General features: G+C 35.7%; 1 protein-coding gene across 1 annotated transcript in view; it reads left to right on the top strand.

The window, feature by feature from the left end:
• LOC123241106 (NACHT, LRR and PYD domains-containing protein 1-like) overlaps nucleotides 1-23,935 on the top strand; it is a 36,256-nt gene extending 12,321 nt beyond the window's left edge. Inside the window, exons 5-12 of the mRNA XM_044668809.1 lie at nucleotides 6,980-7,065; nucleotides 10,082-10,238; nucleotides 10,701-10,921; nucleotides 18,444-18,706; nucleotides 18,877-19,002; nucleotides 19,480-19,618; nucleotides 21,290-21,445; nucleotides 23,613-23,935. Coding sequence (XP_044524744.1) covers nucleotides 6,980-7,065; nucleotides 10,082-10,238; nucleotides 10,701-10,921; nucleotides 18,444-18,706; nucleotides 18,877-19,002; nucleotides 19,480-19,618; nucleotides 21,290-21,445; nucleotides 23,613-23,935 — 1,471 coding nt within the window. The remainder of the gene's footprint in view (nucleotides 1-6,979; nucleotides 7,066-10,081; nucleotides 10,239-10,700; nucleotides 10,922-18,443; nucleotides 18,707-18,876; nucleotides 19,003-19,479; nucleotides 19,619-21,289; nucleotides 21,446-23,612) is intronic.
• The last annotated feature ends 400 nt before the right edge of the window (nucleotides 23,936-24,335 follow it).

Here is a 24,335-nt window from a genome sequence, read left to right on the forward strand (position 1 = left end):
ATACAGAGTCTTTTAAAAACAGAAATAAAACTTATTCAGTTCTGAGGTTTAAAAGTCCACCCCCTGGTTCAATTCAAGGTTCTTCTAATTGAACTCTGCTCTGAGCTTAAGGGGTTTTTTAAGTTCAGAGTTTTCCCGAGTTTGAAGTTTGAAATAATCACAAGAAAGTTTGTCACTTTACTTCCTGTTTGAAGAGAAAACATTAGCTCCCACGTGGAAGTGTGGGGTAGGGGCTGGAAAATAGCTCAAGTCTGTTTTAGAAAACCCACGTGAAGAGATTGTGTGTGGGGGTGCCTAGGTCAGGCTTTAGAGAGAACATGTGGAGGGCTAGAATGGAGTAAAAGCATCTTTCAGGTTAAAATTCAGTAACAAGAGAGCAGGGGGGCAATACTTTCCAAATCTTAAATGGAGCAGCTGAAGCAGTCTTTGAGATTGAAAGGCCGGGGACTCAGGAGCCCGCAGCAGGCAGGCTGGAGGCGGTCTGCACTGGTGGGCTTGGGATTTGGCAGGCAGGAACGGAGCCCAGGTCAGGAGAAGCAGCAGCCAAGACTCTGCACTGGCGGTAGCAGGAAGGGCACTGGCATTTGGGGTTAAGGTCAGAAGCTGCTTCCTTGCCCTTCCAGGGTGGATCAGGCTCAGCTGGCTGGAACAAGCTGTTGCTTTTAGTGAAAACATGGCGAGCAAAGCCACTCTCCCCTTTCTCTGAAAAGCAGCCTCGAGGCTGGGGAGAATAGTGAGAGGAGCAAGCTTGGAAAAGGAGCTTGTCTGAGGCTCCTGGGAAGGATTCTAAATGTTCTTGGTAGGCTATCTGAAAAATTGAGAGTCCAAATTCCAAACTTCTGTAATAAATGAAAGGATTAAAAATGATAAAGGCTGATATTATGAGGAAAAATAATATTTTAATTAGGTCCATGTTGATAGAATAAGATCAACCACACGCCTGTAAAAAATTCAAATTGCCACATCAGCCATTTTGTTCCATACCTTCCCTACTCTTCTCCATCCCCTGGGAGTGCCCTCAGGTTGCAAAAAGGAAGTTCAAAGAGACTTCCCAATATTTAAAGCTGGCAGGCTTTACCTTAAAGATGTCTTCCCAAACAGGAAACCCCTTGGATCATGGAAAATGTAGTTTCAAAGTCCCCCACAAGTCCACAGGAAGTTTGTAAAATACTTTTAAATGGGACCCCCACGTTTCCAAATAACACAAGGACAAACTGTAAATACAAGAGTGAAGGCACTAGCACTATCTGTGATTCCTTTAAACATAATGTAATTTTCCTACATGGCTCTTTATATAATTTCTATATTGTAATTTTATCTGCAATCATCATTTCTACCCCTAACCCCAGTGGCTGAAGTGTAATAGATTAAAAAAAACTCTTACTTCCCATCTTACAATCAATTCTGTGTATTGGTTCCAAGGCAGAAGAGCCAAAAGTGTTAGGCAGCTGGGGTTAAGTGGCTTTCTCAGGGCCTCACAGCTAAGAAGTGTCTGAGGTCAAATTCAAACCCAGGATCTCCTATCTTTAGACCTGGCTCGCAATCCACTGAACTACATAGCTAACTAGTTTATTCTTCAAATAATATTTCCCGTGCTATATATAATGTTCTCTTGGTTCTGCTCATTTCATTTTTCACATTTTCATGTAGGTCTTTCCATGTTTTTCCAAAATCAAACTCTTCATCATTTCTTATGGGATAGTAGTATTCCATCACAATCATATGCCTCAACTTGTTTAGCCATTCCCCAAATGATAGGCAGGAATGCAATTTCCAGTTTTTTGCCATCACAAAGAGAACTTCTATAAATATTTTAGGACATATATATATGTCCTTTTCTATTTCACTGATCATCTTAGGAAATAAATCTAATAATGATACTGCTGGGTCCAAAGGTATACAAAGTTTTATAAGTCTGAAAATAATTCTAGATTGTTCTCCAAAATGGTTGGATCAATTCACAGTTCCACTAACAGTGTATTAGTGCCCCCATTTATCCCCATTTTCTAAAATATTTGTCATTTCCCCCTTTTATCCAATTTAACCAATCTCAGTGGTATGATATCTCAGGACTGTTTTGATTTTCATTTCTCTAATCAATAATAATTTAGTATTTTTTCATACAGTTACATGGTTTCTTCATAAAAACTGTTCATATCTTTTGACCATTTATCAATTGGGGAATGACTTTTATTCATATATATTTGACAAAGTTCTCTATGTGTTTTAGATATGAGACCTCACTAAGAAACAACCTATACATTTTTTTCCCTAACTCTCTACTTTCCTAGGTATAAAGGGAGATATTATAAGCCAACTAGAAGAACAGGGAATACATTATCTATCATATTTATAGCTAGGAAAAGAATTTATAAATAAATGAGATAGAAAACATTATGAGATATAAATTGGGTAATGTTGAATACATTAAATTGAAAAGATTTTGTACAAGTAAAACTAATGTAGCTAATATTAGTAGTTTTTTATAATAATGTTACACTGTCAACCATTTTCCTGGTTTTGCTCATGTCAAGTTTTCTCAGGTTTCTCTAAAAGCATCATCTTCATTTAACAGAGCACATTAGTATTCTGTCAAATTTATTTAACTTATTTAACCATTCCCTAATTGGTAGGCATTCTCTTAGTTTCCAATTATTTGCCTCAACCTCAAACCTCAAAAAGCACTGCTATAAATGTTTTTATATATCCTATTTATAGTTTGTTTTGCTTCAGATTAGAGCCTCCCTTAACTGACCCTCCATATTATTATTTACTTCCTTTTACTTCTTCCTAATCTAGATCTATTCTAGATAGGAATAGTGGAGGAACTACATGTGAATGTTGGTTTATGTATGTCGGAGGTGTTTCCTTCCTCTTTCCCCCATGGACTAGGCTGGTTCCAGGGCTTTAGCTGGTTATAGTTGACTCTGGAGGCCTTCGTAGCAGCCTCTAAAACTGATTGATGACTGAGAGGATCCCACTAGAATCAGAACAAGGAGAATAACTTTTTTTTTTTTAATATTTCCACAGGCTCTATCAGGTTGAACTAAGCAAAGACATGAAAAAACAGTTTGAAGATCTAACGAAGATAAAGCCTTTCTTGTATGTTCACATGTGATATTTGACAGACTCCCACTAGAAAATACTAATATCTAGTCATTTACAGACACACAAACACATGTCAATGCATCGATATACATCATACACATGCATGAGACCCTGGTTCAATTCAGCAATATTTTTTGCTCTAAATTTCTTAAACAAATATTTTCTCTAAATTGCTGGCACAGTACTTGGCAGAGTGGGGGCTTAAGTTTTTACTAATGACTTGAGAATACATAGATAAGAAATGTTTGTGTGTGTACTAACTTACTACTGGTATGCCACTGGTTAAGTCATTTAGCCTCTCAATGCCTCCATTTCCTCATCTACAAACCTCACGAGGGAATTGAACTCAATGACTAGTCCTTTGATTCTTATCTCTGATTTAGAGTTGTGACAACAGAACAAATATTTCAAGGGAAGCTCATCTCCAAAGATATTCCTAATGATGTCACAAGCATTTGGAGATTGACTATAGTCACAAAAACAACAAATATCAAAAAAGTCCCTCCAATTCAGGAACAGGATCAAGAACATCCATCATAATGAAACTACTCAGCATCATAGAGACCAAGCTAAACCCTAACTGAAATTTTAAGTCTTCTCATTTGCTTTGGTGCCTCATTACCAGGGATGGCAATAATGACACTTTCTAATCTGTTTGAGGGAGTGTATTTTAAAAATATGACAATTACGCGTGGATTTCTTTAAGAAAGGTTAATAAGAATGAAGTATCCACTAGAGACTTACTGGCTTTTGTGATCTTAAGGAACAACATCCTCTTTTCCAAAAGCTTATAATATTTCATATCCAGTCACCAAATAGTGTATTAATTTCCAAGTATAACTAAAGTCATGTGGTTTGGCACAGGAAATTTGTTCTTATTGGGATCTGATTCTTCCTATGACTAACAACAAAATTAATCAGACAATAACGAAGATGTGATACTGCACAAGACTCCTGACCTTTCTGAATCCAGTTTCCTCACTTAAAAAGTGGGGATAACGATAATTATAATGCCTTCCTTGCAGAGAAATGTGAGGAAAGTGCTTTTCAATTGTTGGGGCACTCTAAAAATGTGATTGCCATTTAAGCATCTGCTCTATACTTGGTCCTATTCTTGGCATTGCGTGAGAAAGAAAATAAATAAAAAAATTAATTTTTGCATCAAAGAATTTTAGTCTAATGTTTGGAGATTGAGGAAGAATACTACATTCATATTCATGGGAAAAGGATAAATGAATATTGAAAGAAAGGGTACTGTAGTGCTGACTCATTGAAATACAAATTTGGAGGAGAGAAGGAGAATAATTAAGGAAGGCTTCATAAAAAAAAATGCGTCCTGAGCTAGTACTTAAAGGATGAATACAATTTGAATAGCCATAGAAGAGGGGGGAAGGATCAAGCAGTGTAGGCATTGATGAAGGCCCAGGAGGCAGAAGAAAAAGAGGGAAGGTATGAATGAGATAGAGAATTAAAGAAATGGTGTGGGATTATGAACAAATAGGATTAAGGAGCAAATAGCTCAGAGTTTAGGCTGTTGGGGTCATTGGGCAGAGTTATATTTTGAAAAAGGATGGAAAGCATAGAAGAAAAGGAGACCATAGGTTTTGAGGTGGAAGGAACTTAGAGGCCATCAAATCCAACCCCTTAATAATGACATAGTAAGAAGAGAAATGAATTTACTTTTATTTAACTTTCAGCTCCAAATTTCCATCCTCCTCCCATGAAAAAGTGACTTTCCTAATGTCACACAGGGAGTAAGTGGAAGGGCAAGGATTCACACTCGGGTCCTTTAATTCCAAATCTAGAACATTGTGAGGAATATGTCTTCTGAACTCTTATTGTACTGTTTACCTCCCTTTGTGCACTTGGGAGCCTAAATCATTAGTTAGAATGGACCTCAGATGCCATCTAGTCCAATGTCCTCATTTTATGGATAAAGCAATTAAGATCCAAGTAGGTAAAGTGTTTTATCCAAGTTCATAGGGGGAAGTAAACATCAGCAAGATATATATCTATATATTATACTTATATATACATACATATATGTATATATATATATAGAAGGTAAGGGTTTAAATTTATATATATATATATACATACACATATATAAATAATTTAAAATAGATACTTAAATACTTGCCTTCTGTCTTAGAATCAATACTAATTAATGGTCCTAAGGCAGAAAAGCAATAAGGGATAGGCAACTGGAGTTAAGTGACATGTCCAGACACAGCTAGGAAATGTCTGAGGCCACATTTGAACCAAGGATCTCTTGTTTGTAGGTACTGAACCACCCAGCTACCTCACAACAGGATATTTTGAACCCAGGACTTTTGGCTTCAAATCTAGTCATCTTGTGATTGTACTAAACTGGCCTAAATTTATCTCATGCTAGATTATATTACAATTTTTTGTGAATATGTCATCTCGTGCTAAACTTAGANATATATATATATATATATAGAAGGTAAGGGTTTAAATTTATATATATATATACATACACATATATAAATAATTTAAAATAGATACTTAAATACTTGCCTTCTGTCTTAGAATCAATACTAATTAATGGTCCTAAGGCAGAAAAGCAATAAGGGATAGGCAACTGGAGTTAAGTGACATGTCCAGACACAGCTAGGAAATGTCTGAGGCCACATTTGAACCAAGGATCTCTTGTTTGTAGGTACTGAACCACCCAGCTACCTCACAACAGGATATTTTGAACCCAGGACTTTTGGCTTCAAATCTAGTCATCTTGTGATTGTACTAAACTGGCCTAAATTTATCTCATGCTAGATTATATTACAATTTTTTGTGAATATGTCATCTCGTGCTAAACTTAGAGCTGCTGGATGGCAAGTACTGTGTCCTACTTATTTTTTGAGTCTTGCTTATTAGTGCCTATAATTCTTTCCCACAAATGCAACCATTAATAAGTATTGAATCAATGAGTATGTACAACTGAAATATTTTATGGTAAGTCCTCATATATCCTCTACCTCCCACATGCAATCAAATGCTGTGTTTTATCAGTTTCTACACCATCAGTTTCTTATCAATCCCATTCTTTGCTACTTGTTCTAGCTCAAGTTGTCTCTTGCTTGGACTACTGAAACAGCCTTGCTGGTGGTTTCTCTTCATCCAGTGAATCCCCTCTCCAAACTTTGTTAGGAGCTGCCAAAATAATTTTAGCATACATGTCTGGCCATGCCACACTTTAGCTTTAAAACCTTCAATATTCCACTCTATCCATAGGATAAAATATAAACTTCTTAGCCTGGAGTTCAAGGCCTTATACCATTGACTCCAAAGTATACTTACAGCCTTTCATGCCACATTACTGCCCATTTTGGTGTCTTCTATTTTCCAAACCATGCAGCTAGCTGTTCTCCAGTCTCAATTTGCTCTCTCTCTTCTTGGCACATTTGCACACGCTATGCCCCTTGCCTAAAGTCATTCCTTTCTCAACTTAAATGACCTTTAAAAATTATTTTCTAGGGGGCAGCTGGGTAGCTCAGTGGATTGAGAGCCAGGCCTAGAGAGAGGTCCTAGGTTCAAATCCGGCCTCAGACACTTCCCAGCTATGTGACCCTGGGCAAGTCACTTGACCCCATTGCCTACCCTTACCACTCTTCCACCTATAAGTCAATACACAGAAGTTAAGGGTTTAAAATAAAAAAAATATTTTCTAGTTTCAGTTAATCTTAGGTCCTACTTCATTCATGAAGCCTTGAGTGACCTTTCCTAGTTAATGACATCTAGAACACATGAGAGAGCTCCAGGGCCAATGTCTATGTCCCACCTCTAGGGTGTTCTCTTTCCTCCCCTCCATTAACACAATGTCAACTTTGATTAACCATTTTCTTTATAGGAAAAATATAGAGATAATCACTGACCCTGAAATGAAAGAAGAGGAAGATGAGAATTCACCACAGGATCATCAGAGCTCTGAACCAGGTAATGAGAGCCTTAGTCTAGATCTTTATCACTTTATTATAAGCTATTGTAACAACCTCCTATTTCCCTTTTTCCCTAATATCTCATCTTATCATACCCATACTTCCAGATTAATCTTCCTCATTACCAACCCTGATATTGTCACTCTCTTGCAATTATCACTGCTGATTAAAACTCAAAAGCTCTTCAAAAATCTGTCCCTAACATTTCTTTTCAGCATTGTTTCTTAATGGCTCTCCTATATTAACCTTCTGGTTCAGAAAATTTCTCTATTCACTATCCACAGAAAGACGGCTCTGGTAGGGCAGGGGTAAAGCACTGGGTCTAAAGTCAGCAAGACTCAAGTTCAGATTTCTCCAGATCTCTTTATCATCTCTGAATATCTGATGAGGACAGCTTAGTTGATAAGAAGTAAGGACACTGGAGATGATCTTTTAGCTCATGCTTCCAGCTCTGTCTCCAGGAGCATGGAGTTTATTATATAAATTTCAAGACTCATTTCACACAAAAGAACCCTCAGGAAACTTCGCAGATGCACAGAAGTTACAAATTGTGTCATATCAAAACACAAAAGTTCTCATTGGCTTCAGAAGAGAACAAGACCAAGGCTGAATTTTGACTGGGTTCTTATCAGAAAGCCAAATCAGGGAATGTTATCTCAGGGTTGAATTGCCCCTACTAAGGTTTTGGCCTTGGCTGTACCAGGCAGCTGCATTCCTGTCCAAAGGGGAAGAGTGTTAACCTCTTTAATTCAGGTTTGCTAGGAACTTAAAGCTTTTCAATAAGGCCACAATGCTTTTCAATAAGAAATCCCAAGGATCACAAAAGGGTTCAAAAGAGGAGTCTCAGATTTTTATCTATTCTCTTATTGGCTTCCCACATATTTCCCCCTTTAAATCAAAATGATTTATTACGTAGGAAAACTTTTAATAATGAAAGGAGTCATCAATTAGTTATAATCATCAGCTATAGCTGGATCTGATAGGATTTACAGATTAAACTATTTATTTCTGGCTCTCTACACAAATTCAGCCTCAAATATTTACTAGTTATGTGGCCATGGGCAAATTCATTTAACTTCTGCATGTCTGTTTCCTATATTATAAAATAAGGATAATAATAGCACCTACTTGCCAAGGTTTTATGAGGAACAAATGAGATAATATTTGTAAAGCTCTTACAATAGTGCCTGGTATATACTAGATGCTTCATAAATGCTAGTTTACTGACATTTGCAGAGTTGTGTTGATTCAGCTCTCTAACATCTCTCTTATATGCTTTCTTCACTTCCAGGGGAGCTGCTATCCTAGTTTAGACTCATAGAATCCAAACTATTCTTTTGAATATATATTTTTTTGTTTTCACATTAAATTTCTCATGTATTTGCCTTTTCCCCTTCCCTTCTACACTAGAGAAGGCATCATTTTATTATATTTATATATAATGTATATATATATATATATTTGGGGCACAGCATATGGTATTTGTGTTAATCTCTACTAATTAATAAGCAAGAGCAGGAATCATTTCTTATTTCTATTTGTTTACTATATTGCGTCTACCCTTAGTACTTATCCAGAGCATATAGAAGGCAGTTTAGTAACACCTTCTTATGTGAATAAAGATGGTAGACTAGAGAAACAAAAGACCTTCCAAAACTGGGAGTTAATTGAGTCCTTAGGGGATACCTTGAAATTTGGAGACAGGAACCAACAGGAATTTTGCATTTGGAAGGAATCAGGAAGGGCACATGCCAAGATCAAATGAGCTATTTTGATAAGGAAACCTATTAGCATTGAAATTGTCATTTCCCTATAAAGTAGTGGGAAATCCATAAGAATATTAAGTGAGAAAGCATGATTTCTTTAGGGAGACATAGGGAGAAGGAAGCGATTGGGTTTGACCTGTAACAAAGCCCCGTTTCCTAATTATAGAAGGATTCTGTATCTCCTGGCTTTTGCAGCAGAGGGCAACTCAGAATCCTTTGATCTTATAGTCTTCTCTTTCTCTTACCACACTTTTCATTCCTCCTTCATTTCTCCTTTATTTCAATATACAACACTTTCCAGTGGCCTCAGCAATTATAACTCAAAGCAATCTCCTCCTTAACCCTGTTTCTTCACAAGTCTCATCATACCTCTTTTATTCTCCAGGGTGTCTGGGGAATTCAAGAATATGAAACAGGGAAGGATTTCAGTCTTGGAATATTATACATGGACAAGACTGTCAGAAGATCACCTAGTCTGTGGTCCCCACCCCATTTTATTATAAATAAGCTTTAGATGAAACTATTTAGGAAGGATGGCTTGCATTATATCCATTTGAAATAATCTCTGAAAACAAAGACTGCATAGTGACTCCACATCCTAAAGACCAAATGAAATACAGTCAATGTGGCCAAATGAAAGAGATTTTTTTTTACTTCTCTCTGTGCCTAATTCTTCACATTGTTAGGAAAGATTGAGGAGAAGAATCTTGTAAATATTTATGTCCAGTACTCTGTGTAATGTCATGAGAACAGGGAGAGAATATTATTGCTGTAAATAGAGCAATGTTGCTAATGGCAGCCTTATAGCTTGGCTTGAGGACAGTGTTATAAAGAGTGGATGACTAAAATCTCCCCCCAAAACTTTTGTTTTATCTTCAAATTATTTCTCCTACCCTGCATCTTTTTTTGTTTGAGTGCTGTTTTCAAGCTCTTAGAAATAAGTTGACATGAAGGACACAGTGTCATAGAGATGAAAATAATTCCTGGTCCAAAGTGAATGAATAGAAGTAAGACTTCTCTTTTTGTTTAATGATCCAGGAATGTGGGTTCCCCAACTAGGATGAAACACAAAGTTAATGTGGTTGCATTCATACCATATCATCTGCTCATATTACTTGAGAAACTGTTGAGTACTCTATGACTCTAATGGGTTTGCTGTAGTGACTGGGGATGGTAAGAGTGTAGCAAACTATTTTGCCTTGTGAATCTGAGAAAATCAGGTTTCGTCTTTTCCTGAATTATTTCCAGAAGAAGTTGCCCCACAAACAGAGGCAGAAGTGACTTCCTTACTACCCACTTTTGACTCTTTGAAAGAAGAAAAGTTAGATCTGGAGAAGTGTCTGTTCCTGGGACCAAATGGACCAGTAAAGCCTGAATGGATAGACAAGAAGAGGAACATATACAAGTGAGAGCCAGCAGTCTCTTCATTTTTTTCTGTCCCAAAGTGTCTCATGCATTGTGACTCACAGAAAGAGAATGCAAGAGCCCTCTCCCAATCTAGAGGGTGTTCCTTTTTTTCCTCCCCTTTCCTTTTCTCTTCTCTCTTCCCTTTGATTCTTTTCTTCTACTTCTTCATCTCCTCTTTCTTTTCCTAAATATTTAGTTGATGTTTCATTTTAGTGATTGATGTTCCTGCTTATTACAAATATATAGTGTCATTTCCTCATCAGATTTGTCTTAGACTTTTATGCTCTCTCACTCTTATGCAAATATGAACTCTCTTGCCTCTCGTCTCTCTTTTTAATAAGGGATAAAATAGGCAACTGAAATGTATAGAAACTGTTCTGTAGATAGCCTACTATACAAACTGAGAATCCTATGAAGCTTTTCCTATTCTACCATGACATTATCTCTTTGTGTTTTCCAGAGTTCATTTATCTATGGCTGGATTCTACCACTGCCCTGATACAGGACTTGGTTTTAATGTGAGAAGTGAAGTGACTGTTAATATTGAATTTGGTACCTGGAATCAGCACCTAGATTGGATTCAACAGCAAAGCTGGATGATTGCTGGCCCTCTGTTTCATATCACAGTTGATCCTGAGGTTGTGACTTCTGTGTATCTCCCTCATTTTGTGTATCTCCAAGGTAAAAGATATGGAGTGAACATCTTATTTTAATATTTGATAGCAGGACACATTAGCATGTGCATCTATAATCTTAATGGGTGGATAAATTAATGTATTATCAGTGGCTTAAAAACTATATCCAATTAAGAACCCGTCTGGATTCTAAGAGAAACAAAGTTACATAAGGACTACCCAGATTGCAGAATAGAAAACCTCAGTACCTCACTCTACAGTATGTTCTAAATATTTGGTGCTAATCATGATGGAAGTGGTGGTGGTAATGATTAAAGTGAAGATGATGATAATGATAAAGATGGAAAAGATAATAATGATGAAAGATAGGATAGTGGTCATGATGATTTTTTTGAAAAATTTTATTTAATTAATTGATTTAAAATATTTTTCCATTGTTACATGATTCATGTTCTTTCCCTCCACTCCTCCCCCCCAAATCCCAATCCCTGTAGCCAACAAGTAATTCCACTGGGTTTTACATATATCATTGACCAAGACCTCTTTTCATATTATTAATATTTGTACTAGAGTGATTACTTAGAGTCTACATTCCCAATCATGTCCCCATCAACCCATATGATCATGAAGTTGTTTTTCTTCTGTGTTTCTACTTCCACAGTTTTTTCTCAGGATGTAAATAGCATTCATTTCTATAAGTCCCTCAGAATTGTCCTGGATCATTGCATTGCTGCTAGTAGAGAAGTCCTTTACATTCAATTGTGCTACAGTATATCCATCTCTGTGTACAATGTTCTCCTGGTTCTGCTTCTTTCACTCTGCATCCATTCCTGGAGGTTGTTCCAGTTCACATGGAATTCCTCCAGTTCATTATTCCTTATAGCACAATAGTATTCCATCACCAACAAATAAGTGGTCATAATGATAATGACTACTAATATAGTTTCATAGGTAGTGTGTGTATCTAAGTGGATGATAATTGACACTCACTTCACTGAGGATGGACAAACTAATACTACGAGATCTATTTTCTTGATCTGGGTATATGACATCATTATCATTATAATCATCATCAACATCATGATCATTATTCTAACATCTTCCCCTAGACTGAATCTAAGAAGATATTAAATAGGAATAAGTAACTTAAGTATGATAGATTTCCCCAAAGAACATAGCAAATAAAAACATCTAAATATTACATGCAGTAAATAACTTACTAAAATTGTCATGAACTTCTGAATACAAACAAGAAAACACTGAGAGAATCCATAGATCATTGTAGGGAGGGAAGAGATAGAACTTGCATGCATTTTAATCTTCAAGACACTTAGCAGTCAAATTTAATAATTTCAATAACAAAAGAATTTTTTCAAGGAACTAGAGAAGAGACCTTCAAATATACAAGAAAATTAATTTTAATAAGACATGATCATTTCATAGTTCTGAGAAATTAGAGAAGAGGATGGAATAGTACATCCCTAAAAACAAAAGAATTCAAATGTCAATCCAGAGTAGCATATCCTGCAAATAGGAGACAAAATTATTCCTATCTGATGAAGGCATGATTTTTTAGAAAACTCCAGATGAATCAACCAAGAAACTGTCTAAGATAATAACTTTAATAAAGTTGCATGATTTAAAATAAACCCACAAATCAATATTATTTCTATATAGTAATATCAAAATCCAAAAGGAAGTGTAAGGGAAATTCTATTCAAAATATCTAGAAAAATATGTAAATTATCTTTCAGTCAATCTACTAAGCTTATTCAAGCCATAAAGATACAATTGCAAAATATAAAGACAACAAAGAATTCCTTCAGTATCTATAGGAATGTATACACTCATGACCTGGCCAAGAGAACAATAAAAATAATGGTTTCCCAAGTTAATATACAGATCTAGGGCTATGCCAATAACAACATCAAGAGACTTCTTTATAGAGTTAGAAAAATTAATACTATTTAGAAGAACAAAAGGTTAAGGGAAGTGATGTTTCAGAAGTAGGAATAATTAAGGAATAATAATTCTAAACCTCAAATCATATTTATAGTATTCTTTTGTTAGGAATAATCATTTAATCTATTTTGTACTAGTTTAAAAGGAAAAAGCAGACTGGGAAGAAGATAAAGAATAGATCAGTTAAGAAAAATAAACTATTGATGACTGTCAAAAACCTAATTGTTTAATAAATATAAGAACATAAATTACTTGGGAAAAAAATTTCTATTTGAAAGAAATAGTGGGGATCCTGAAAATCTATTTGGTAGAAGTGAAATTTAGAAAAACCTAGCTCATATACCACAATAAGGTCAAAATGGATATGCACCTTGAATATAAAAAGTTATGGCACAAAAAAACAAGATGAGAATAAGATCAGGTATTTTTTTTATAAGATATAGACTGAATTCTTTAATTTTTAAAATTTTATTTTTATTCTTCAAGTAATAAGCTTTAAAAAATTAATCTGTTCTTCTACTGACTGTCCTATCCCCACTCCCAACTGATCAAATTTAGGAAAGAAGAAAAAAGAGAAGAATATAATTGTCATGGCAATAGGTATTATACACTTGATTTTTTCTTCTGTATACAGTTAGGTGAAAGTCTTAAATAATCAGAGATTTAATTTAGGAGTCTTTGCATTATTTTCAGTGCTTAATGAAATAAAAAAAGTATCATTTGCAAATAGGAGTGTCTAGAGACAATAGAATTCCTTATTTGGTATCATGTGCTGAATTGTCTCCATGAGAGTAGCAAATGTTCATTCACTGTTCGATGCCTCAACAATAAAAGTCAGAACGAGTATTATATCCATTGCTATATTTTTAAAGAGATCATAATTTTTTTCTTTGATTTTGTTTTTGAGATGATCTTCTTATCTTATTCAAGCTAGAAAAAGAGCAGCTACTCACAGATCCACTTCCAATATTCATTGCCATAAAACTTTAAACCTACTTGGTTTTTCCAGTCTGGGTCAGTTTGTTTCTTGTTAGGCAGCCTCGATTCCTTCCATTCTTGAGGGCTGACCATATTGGTGTCAGACTTAGAATACACACCCCACTCAATCAGCTTTAGCCCTCCTGTATTTCAGAATTCTCAAATTCAAATGATCAGGACCTCCCATCACTGGGTCTGATCTTCTACTGTCATTCTCTTTAAGTATTTAACCTGAATTTATGATCTTAATTTATGGTGAATTTGACTAGTATAACCCTTAACTTTGCAAATTGACTAAGTATTTGATAATTAAGAGGGGATTTAGGCTCTTGTTTTTATAATGGCAATTGATCTGATTTAGCTAAACTTCTTTATGAAATGGTTATAATCAATCACTCTTGGTGTCCTTTCTTTTATCTACTTCCTACTTCTAGGCATGAATAACTAGTTTAATAGATTATATTATAATTGTGTTAATTCCACATATCTTTTTAATTTTAAATTTCTGATACCTTTGCATTAATTTCAGCTTTGCTATTAAAAAAATCTGTGATTAAAGAGCTAATCCAAATATGACATCCAGAAACATAACAAAATAATTTCCTTTTTGGTAAAAATAATCTATTATTATTTCTGTTTTTTATTTTTTGCCACCAATGATGTTCAACACCTTCTGGTTCTTTTCTCAGAGTAAACATCATGCATATAGGCATAGGACTTCTGCACACAAATATTTATTCCTTGCTACAGAACCATACTTTTCACAGACCTTACCTATATTCACCTTTGCACTGAAGTTATATTATGTCAGAGTATAATTTGGAGGTCTTGGTTCTTCAAATAATTTCTCTTTTATCCCATGTAACATTGGCACATAAACTGCAATTATGTTTATGGTAGCATTTTTGCAGTTAATTATCATGAACACTGTAATACAAGATGACCAAACATCCCCCCAGATAATATTTCTCTTTGCTTCTGGACACACTATAAAACTAACTCTACCAACTGCTTTATATACTTCTCTTAAGAGAAACTCTAAGAGCTATGTTTCCTTAGCTGCAAATATGTTTTGTTTTCTAATTTTGTTTTAAATGAGAATGTCAAGATTGATAAATATTTAGTTTGATTGATTGAGAAAACAACTTAGTTTTTCCTTATATCTGTTCACTGGTTGCTGAACTATATCTATATACCTATATCTATATCTATATACTCTAAATAGATTTTTTTAAACCTTTACTTTCTGTTTTACAATCAATACTGAGAAATGCGTCCAGGGCAGAAGAGTCGTAAGGGCTAGGCAATGGGAGTTAAGTGAATTTCCCAGGGTCACACATCTAGGAAGTGTCTAGAGGCTGGATTTGAACCCAGGACTTTATATCTCTGGGCCTGGTCCTCAATTCACTGAGTCATCTAGATGCTATCTAAATAGATGTTCTTAATTTCAGATCAACAAAGTTTTATTTATTTTTAATTTTTATTTTGAATATTTTCCTATAGTTATATGTTTCATGTTCTTTCCCTCTCCCCCAAGTTCCCCAACCCCCTTAGTCTACGCACAATTCCACTGGGCTTTACATATATCTCAATAAAATTTTAAAAATGTAAATATTTTGATAACTATTCAATATAATCGATTTCTTTGGAAATTTTATGCATTTTATTTTGTGCATTTAAAATTGTACTTCTGAGAAGGGGCTCCTGAGTTTCAGCAAACTGACAGAATAGTCCACATCATAAAAAAGTTATGAAGTCCTAAACTAAATCCCTGTAGATTCTTAGCATCACCTGTTTTACCACCAACAGTTAAGACATCATAGCCAAATAATGGAATAAGTACATTGTTTGATTGGCCAGTTAACTAGTGATTAGTGATTGGTGATTAGCCTCTCCATACTTATGCTTATCATCAAAAAGTAGATATTGCTAGGACAATACTTGATCAGGTCAGTAGAAATTGACTCTTCTGACATAACACTTAAGTACCAAGAATCAATTGCACACAATTTATGGTGCTGCGTTATTAGCTATTACCCATTATTTAAAACAAAATAAAAACTAAGGAAACATTAAATCAAAGCATATTAACTTGGTGGTAATTTTGTAAAATAGGTATGGTTTTTAGGGGTAAAACTGTTAAACATTATTCAAGCAGTTACTATTAGATACATTTTTTTAGCCACTCTTAATTTCCCATTCTAGTCATTCTCCTATCTGATGCCAAAAACTAAGAAATTTGCTTTTAGCTTATAACTTTAGCTAATTACCTTTTTTCAAATGAGAAACCTGACTCTACCTATATCCTATAATAATATATAAGGATTATCTATGTAGTTTTTTCCTTTCAATCAAGGAATTTATTCCATTAAATAATCTCTTGTCTTTCCTTTCTCTGTCTCTCTCTGTCTCTAATTTCCTCATCTATTCCTTTAGCTCTTTTTGATGCATAATGCAAAAAAAGGCATAGGGAAAAAATGAATTCAAATAAATCAATGAACCTTAATGAATTGATTCCATATACAATATGTACACTATTTTCCTAAAAGATACTTTATAAATATTTAGCGTATTAATAAATTAATAGATATTCAAGCAGGGTAAATCTTCAATCTAGAAAGCAGTAATCCAGAAAAATGGAAATGAGCTTACATAAATGTAAATTGAGAACACATTGAATTTTTTTCCAAAAGAAGAATAATACTTGGAGACTGGACACTGGAAATGAAGTAACAGGATGACTAGACTATGATTTTTCCCCCCACTAATGAAAAGAAAAATGCCCCATGAACTGAAACAGAGAAGTACAAGAGCAAAACAATTTGTTGACAAAGTTGATTTAAATGCGCTCTAAGTTTCCTGTTAACTCTAAATATTATCTATAATCTTTGATGTAGGAAATGGTCAATTTGGTTCACTGTGAATTAGCAGGGATTAGAAAATAACCATATAGTTCGATAAAACTTCAGGACAGGATTTTCTCCTTTAGGATAAGTAGAGAGAGAGGTCTTGATTATTAACAGCATTAGGAAAATATAATATTTAAAGCTGAAAGAGATCTCAAAGATTATCTAGGATAACTCAATTAACTTTACAAATAAGACTACTTTCTTCAGACTTTAAGTAACAGAGCACTTTCCTCACTGGGTGTTCCATAGGTCAGTGAAATCTCAAATTTCATAAAAGAAATGATTATACCTAGCATTTCTTGAATTATATCAAATGGGGTATGTATAAAGTACTTTGTAAACTTTAAAGTTAAATATAAATACTAAGTATATCAAACAATGACAAATGGACATCCTTGCTTTTCTCCCAATCTTACTGGAACAACTTTGAACATTCTTTTATTACAATTTATGCTAGCTGTTGGTTTTAGATAGATACTATCATATTAAGAAAAAAAATCTGTTTATTCTTATTCTTTTTAAGATTTTTTAAACATGAATAAGTGCCATGCAATAGGTGCAAAAAGCATGGAGATAGGGCAGGACAGAATAAAAATGGAAAAATTTCTTCAGTAAAGACTGTAGAAATTAAATGACTTGCCTGAAATCATGAAAGTAGTAACAATATGCAGAATATAATTCAAGAGCAGTCAATTTCAAATGCAGTGATATTTTCAGTCCTGGGATTTATGCTTGAACAAGCTCAGCATAAGGAAAAACATAATAGAGTTCTTAAAACTTGGAAAAAGGAACCTCGAAGGATTCTTAGTTTCCTGTCCCTTAATGCTTTGGAATTAAGATTGAAGGACTATTAGATTCTATGTCCCCTATTTAATTTTACTTCTAGAAACTTATTAGGACACTCAAATATGAGTAGTTTAGCCATTTTAGTCCCAAAGGCCTCTGGGGACACTCCTAGGAAACAAGATGGTATGCTTGTTTGCATATGCAATTTCCATAATTCATCATCAATTAATATTTTACATTCATGTGAAGTCCCCATTGATTCTTGATAGCTTCGTGGTCCACTTTGAATGTATGAATTAATCATATGAATGGCTCTATATGTGTGTATTAATTTGACCAATTTCATTGTCCCTTCTCTCCCTCTTCTTGGATTCCACCTCCTTCAAACATATCATTTTGATTTTGTTTTCAAAACAGATGTCCATTTTGCTCAACCCATATGATTCTTGCTTAGTCCTGAGTATCAGAGGGTATCTCCCATATACTTTTTTGTAATCAATAAAAGAAACATAATTTGGCCATGCTGTAGCTAAGAATGGATGGTAATTTCTTCAACAGGGTCTAGAAGTAGAAGCTGAATAGCCATATCTCCAGGAATCTTCTTTCTAAATAGAGATTCGTGGCTCAGAGAATAGATGTATTCAATAACTTCTCATTTCTCCATCAACCCTTAGATGGGAGAAAGGAGAGAAGAGGATAGTTGGTGAAAAGATTAGTTTATATGTCAGGTTGGAGGAGTCGACTAAGAGTCTCACTACTTTGCTCAGGTAAAAACGTCATGGGATAATTTGGCCTATCGTGATATGCTTTTGAAATCCAGAGTATAGACTCTCAGCTCCACAGATGTCACACAAAGAAAGTGACCTTTGACTACTAGAAGAAATGTAAAGAAAGGAAAAATGGGAAGTAATTTTTATTGAAATTCTCCAACAGGAGGAAAAGTTGATGTCTCTTTGTTCAAAATTGCTCACTTTAAAGAGGAGGGGATGGTCCTGGAGAATCCAACAAGAATGGAATCATCCCATGCCATCCTGGAAAGTCCTAGCTTCTCTCCCATGGGAGTTCTGCTGAGAATTGTGCATTCTACCTTTCGATTCATTCCCATTTATTCCACTACTCTGATCTACTTCCATCTAAGGGCAGAGGACATCACACTCCACCTGTATCTGATCCCCAGTGACTGCACAATAAGGAAGGTAAGCTAAAATTGTCCTAAGGATGAAAGAACCAAACATACTTAGAGCTAAAGAAGCTGACAACCCCATTTTAATCATACATGCACAGATAGACACACATTAATTATTGCCTTCTTGGTTGCTTTTCTGGACAGACGGAATTTTCATGTTGAAATTTTGTCTTTCCTCAGGCAATCGATGAAGAAGAGGCAAAGTTCCACTTTTTACGTCTGCATAAACCATCTCCAGTAACCCCACTCTACATTGGCTCTCGTTTCTTAGTATCTGGATCAAAACATTTGGAAATAATGCCTACAGTAAGTAACTGGTTGATTTCATCCTGCAGTAAAAATACCCTTTTTCTCATTCAAATTCAGTGTGGTTCAGTATGCATCCCTGACGTGATTTCTAAGCTTTTTAGGGATATCTATCTATCTAATATACCTAAACTAATCTTGTCTATCTATCTATCTATCTATCTATCTATCTATCTATCTATCTATCTATCTATCTATCTATCTATCTATCTATCTATCTTCTAATCTATCTAACCTACCTATCTATCTGTCTGTCTCTGTCCATCTCTCTCTCTCCATCCATCTATCTTACTTTAATTTAGTAACTTGATATGAGGATTTGAATTGCTTTAAAATAAGTTTGAAGTAAATATGTAATTTGATTTTTAAAATGTAATCCCTTAATATTAAAGGTATGGCCCTGTCCTGCCATACTTGATTTGATTTGCTTTTGTTCTGATAACCTGTAATATATAATACTGGTGTTTTTCTCTCTAGGAACTAGAACTCTGCTACCAGAGTGCTGGGGAATGTCAGTTTTTCTCTGAGATTTATACCAGCAATGTGAAGGAGATAATCAGTTTGGATTTGAGAGACCCAAAGGGGACAGTGGTCTGGGGGACACTGGTAAGATCAGGTAAGATACTTTGCGTGTGTGTGTGTGTGTGTGTGTGTGTGTGTGTGTGTGTGTGTGTGTAAAGATGTCTAATACTGCATTATTCCTTGGGAATCTCATCAGCTACCACAGACTTAACCTTCATCTTTATGCTCATTATTCTCAAATATGCCTTCCCTATCTTAATCTCTCTGTTGACCTCTAATCTTGCATGTCCAATTGTCTTTCAGCAATCTTAGCCTGAAAAATCAATTAATTAAAAAAATTTAAATTAAAAATATTTTAAAAATAACAACAAAAAAGAAATCTCAGCATAGATAGATGATAGATATTTTAAACTCAGCTTGTCCAAAAGTAAACTAATTATCTTTCCCTCTAAACAACCCTCTCCATAATTTCCCTCTTATGGTAGAAGTCAACAGTAGCCTCCTAGTCCCTTGAGCTCACAACCTAGGAGGAGTCATCTTGAACTTCTCACTATCTTTCACTTGCCACATCTGATCAGTTGCCAAGGTCTTCACCTTTCAACATTTCTCAAATATATCATCTTCTCTGATCCTACCATTGCTCTTGTGTAGGTCCTTACCATCTAAACTTGGACTACTGCAATAGCTTGTTGGTAGGTCTGCCTGCCTCATTCCCATCTATCATGTCACCCTCCTACTCAAATTCCAGAGGCTCCCTATTGCCTCCAGGATCAAATTCAAAATATACTGGCATTCAAAGCCCTTCATAATCTAACCACAGCCACCACTCTCCTCTCCCCACCACCTTTCCAATGTTCTTACACCTTACTCCCTGTCATGTATTGGTATCATGATGGTTTCTTAAACAAGATATTCCATCTCTTGACTATAAGTATTTTCTCTGCCTGTGATCCATGTCTGGAATGCTCTCCCTCCTTGCTTCCCTGGCTCCTTCAATCCCAACATTAAAATTATAATTTCTACAGGAAGGCTTTCCCAATTCATCTTAATTCTAGTAATTGCCCTTTGTTAATTGGTTCCTTTTTAACTTATAGAAAGCTTCTATGTAGATAGTCATTTGCTGTTTCCTCCATTAGATTATGAGGGGTGGGGACTGTCTTCTCTTTCTCTCTTTCTCTCTCTTTTTAATCCCAACATTTAGCACAGTGCCTAGCACATAGTTGGTGATTAATGAATGTTTATTGACTAGAAGGTCCTGTATTGAGGAAAGAAGGGGAGGTATGTGCTCATTAAAATAAGGGGTCTCATCTTTACTAATTATTAAATTGGGAATGAACTTTACCATCTGAAGAATGGCTTTTGTGTCTTTCATTCATCCCATTTTATTACTTTTAAGATCAACAGACCTATCAAAAAGGAAAACAACTTCACCTCACTTCTCATAGTAACACATAGGGAGGATCAAGTTAGTTATATCACTAATGTCTATGCAACATGGTACTTTTTTGAGTGTTACTGAGAACACCAATGAAGAAATAAAGTCCTTCACTCTAGAAATGTTTTACTGCTTTATGTCGCCCATGATGAGAAGTATAATTCATGGAAATTGGGGTCCTAGTTACAACAGCCTTTTCTTTTTATTTAGTCTTTAATATCAGTCAATTCACTGTAGAGTGGGAATGACAATAGAATTTGCCATTCCCACCCTATGGCACCCTTTGGCCTCCTTCAATTGGGCCTGTTCTCTTTTTCCCCACTCCTCCAGGCCCATTGCAGTCAGAACATCACCTTACCACACCAAGACTAAGGGTCCTAGGAGCACCAGACATCAGTCAGAAAATTGAATTACACCTCATTACCTCTTCCTTTTTTCCAGGAGATCTTGGACCAGTTTGTGCCTCAGTCTCTCCAACTATCACAGGTAGGGAATATATTCAGTCTTATAGATAACAGATAAAGATCTTCTTGGGCTACAATTTGACAATCAGGGGGCTAGGAGAAAAGATGACTCATAAGTGACCAAAGGTAGTCATAACAAGTCATAAACAAGGTAGTGTTGAGAAAGTCTTAGGGTAGAAGTAAGATTTTACAGCTTGAAATTGCAGGCAGACCTTTGTGACATCTAGAGCGGCAATGGCAAACCTATGACACATGTGTCAGCACTGACATGCCTAGCCACTTTTGATGACACGTGGCCGCATGCGGCTACATACAGAGAAGTTTGGGCCTGAATGCCAAGGATGAAACATTTACTGTAGTGTAGTATAGACACTCTGTGCACTATAAATGACAATTCTACCTATGTTAATTTACCTGTTTTGGTTTATTAAATACAGTTATGTATTACAATTATACATTTTTGTTATTTAAACTATAAACATTGTGAAATTATGTTTTTTTCTCAAAGTGACACATCACTTGAGTTATGCTTGTTTTTTTTTTTAATTTTAAACCCTTAACTTCTGTGTATTGACTTATGGAAGAGTGGTAAGGGTAGGCAATGGGGGTCAAGTGACTTGCCCAGGGTCACACAGCTGGGAAATGTCTGAGGCCGGATTTGAACGTAGGACCTCTCGTCTCTAGGCCTGGCTCTCAATCCACTGAGCTACCCAGCTGCCCCTATGCTTGTTTTTTTGACAAATTTTGACACACCAAGCTCAAAAGGTTGAACATCACTGATCTAGAGAGACATAAAGTAGTCTAGAAAGGCCAGGTTCTTGAGTCTAGAGTGATGTAGAAGGGAATATAGAGCAAAGCCATAACTCTGGAACTAAGTGGATCAGGGTTGGGGGAAGATTCAGATTCAGGCACATCACAGGGAGAAGGCTGGGTGATCTTCACAACCTGTAGATATTTACATTCCAAGTTGACTTATTTACTATATAAATTGTTCAAGATAAGGCCTGATGGAAGAAAAGTCTGAAGGGTGATGAGAAGATTGATTCTGTAACATTTTTTAAGGACCTTCTTAGTATCAATTCTAAGGTAGAAAAGCAGCAAGGGTTATACAATTGGGATTAAGTGACTTGCCCAGGATTATACAACTAGGACATATCTCAGGCCAGATTTGAACCCAGGCCCTCCCAACTCTGGCCTGGTGCTCTATCCACTGTTTTTCTCAGCTGCCCCTATATCATTTTCTTATTGATCCTATTGACAAGTGATTTTTGTCCTGTAACTGCTTATGTCATGATTCTTTTGTCTTTGAACTTGGTTCAGAATTCAGCTGGTTTGTAAAAAATCTAGCTCTCCTGCTAATTACTAATTTATTCTTTTTTAAAAACCCTTAGATTCTATCTTGTTATGTATTGGTTCCAAGTCAGAAGAGTGGTAAGGGGTAGGCAATAAGCGTTAAGTGACTCGCCTGAGAGTTACAGCTAGGAAGTCCCATCTCTAAGCCATCTCTAAGCCATCTCAATTCACTGAGTCACCCAGCTGCCCCCAAAACTGATTTATTCTTGCCTCAGGGAATTAACATCCTTAGGAGATGCATGTGAATATGAGGGTGAAAGGCCTAATATCTTTACACCACCAAGCTATCCTTTGAGACTGATTTGCTGTACAAAAACAGTCAAGACTGCACCTAGACTCACAGAATGTGCACTTCTTAGTCTCAGGAGGAAGGGGGTTGTAGCAACCCCATTTCTAAACTTCCATCCAATCTTGTTGTTCCCTGTCTCTCAGCTCTGTAACCAATCAAATTGCCCTCAATCCTATGATGCCACTTACCCTGTTCTGTTCTTTGTTCTATACTCCTCAAAAACTATAAAAGGGAACCTGTCCTTTGGCTCTGGTCCTTTAGCCAGAGGAAAAGCCATACATCCTTTTGCTGACAAGTAGCATGCATCTGTTAAAAAATATTACCTGGTTCAAAGAATTGCCTCAGTTTGCCCTTTTGTTAAATTTCAATAACATCATTGACTAGCATGGATGAAGGGATAGAAGAGAGGGAGCCACAGTTCTAAAGCTAATAGCAACAAAGCCAGGCGGCCATGGGAATGACTGGAACTATTTTACTACATTAAGATATTTCTACTTCTGTCAAAACCAGAAGCCCCATCAATCTCTCCCTTATTCTCTTCTTCCAGAACTTCACTTTGTTGACCAACACAGGAACCAGATAATTTCTCGGGTAACATCAGTGGACATAATCCTTGACAGACTTCACAGCCAGTTCCTCAGTAATGAAGATTATGAGCACATACGGGCAGAAAAAACTAACCCTGATAAAATGAGACGACTATTTAGTTTTAGCCCATCCTGGAGCAAGGATTACAAAGACCACTTGTACAGGGTCCTGAAAGAGATACATCCTCACCTCATGAATGAACTAGAACATACAGAAAAGGTACTAGTAAGAAAGCCATTGGGGGTTAATGATAGCATCACTTCTCAGTACATGATAAAGTAGGCTAATTTCCAGTTCCTTAGCACCAGTTGATGTAAATTTTTATAAAGTTCAAAAACTGACTAGAATGATATGGAGACAGTGCTTACGCTAAACTTTTACTTAGAAACACCAGTATTTTAAAGCTGTAAATAATATTTTGAACTTTTCAGTAAGTTTGTAACATTTATACTCCTGAAGTTGTTAAAGCTTAAAAATGCCTGAAAGTTTTGGAACATCCTGTATATAAAACTTATATAGGGCAACCTTGGAGAGGAATGCACTAGCAGTTGTTGAAGCATGAAAATCCGGTGTAGAAGGTAGTCACTGAACTAAATCTTAAAGGAAATCAGGAATTCCAAAGTAAAAGGAAAAAGAGAGAGCAATTCAGACATGTGAAGGTGGAGGAGAGAGCAGTCAGTGC

Source organism: Gracilinanus agilis, chromosome 3 (genome assembly GCF_016433145.1).
Source record: "Gracilinanus agilis isolate LMUSP501 chromosome 3, AgileGrace, whole genome shotgun sequence".
Classification (NCBI taxonomy): domain Eukaryota; kingdom Metazoa; phylum Chordata; class Mammalia; order Didelphimorphia; family Didelphidae; genus Gracilinanus; species Gracilinanus agilis.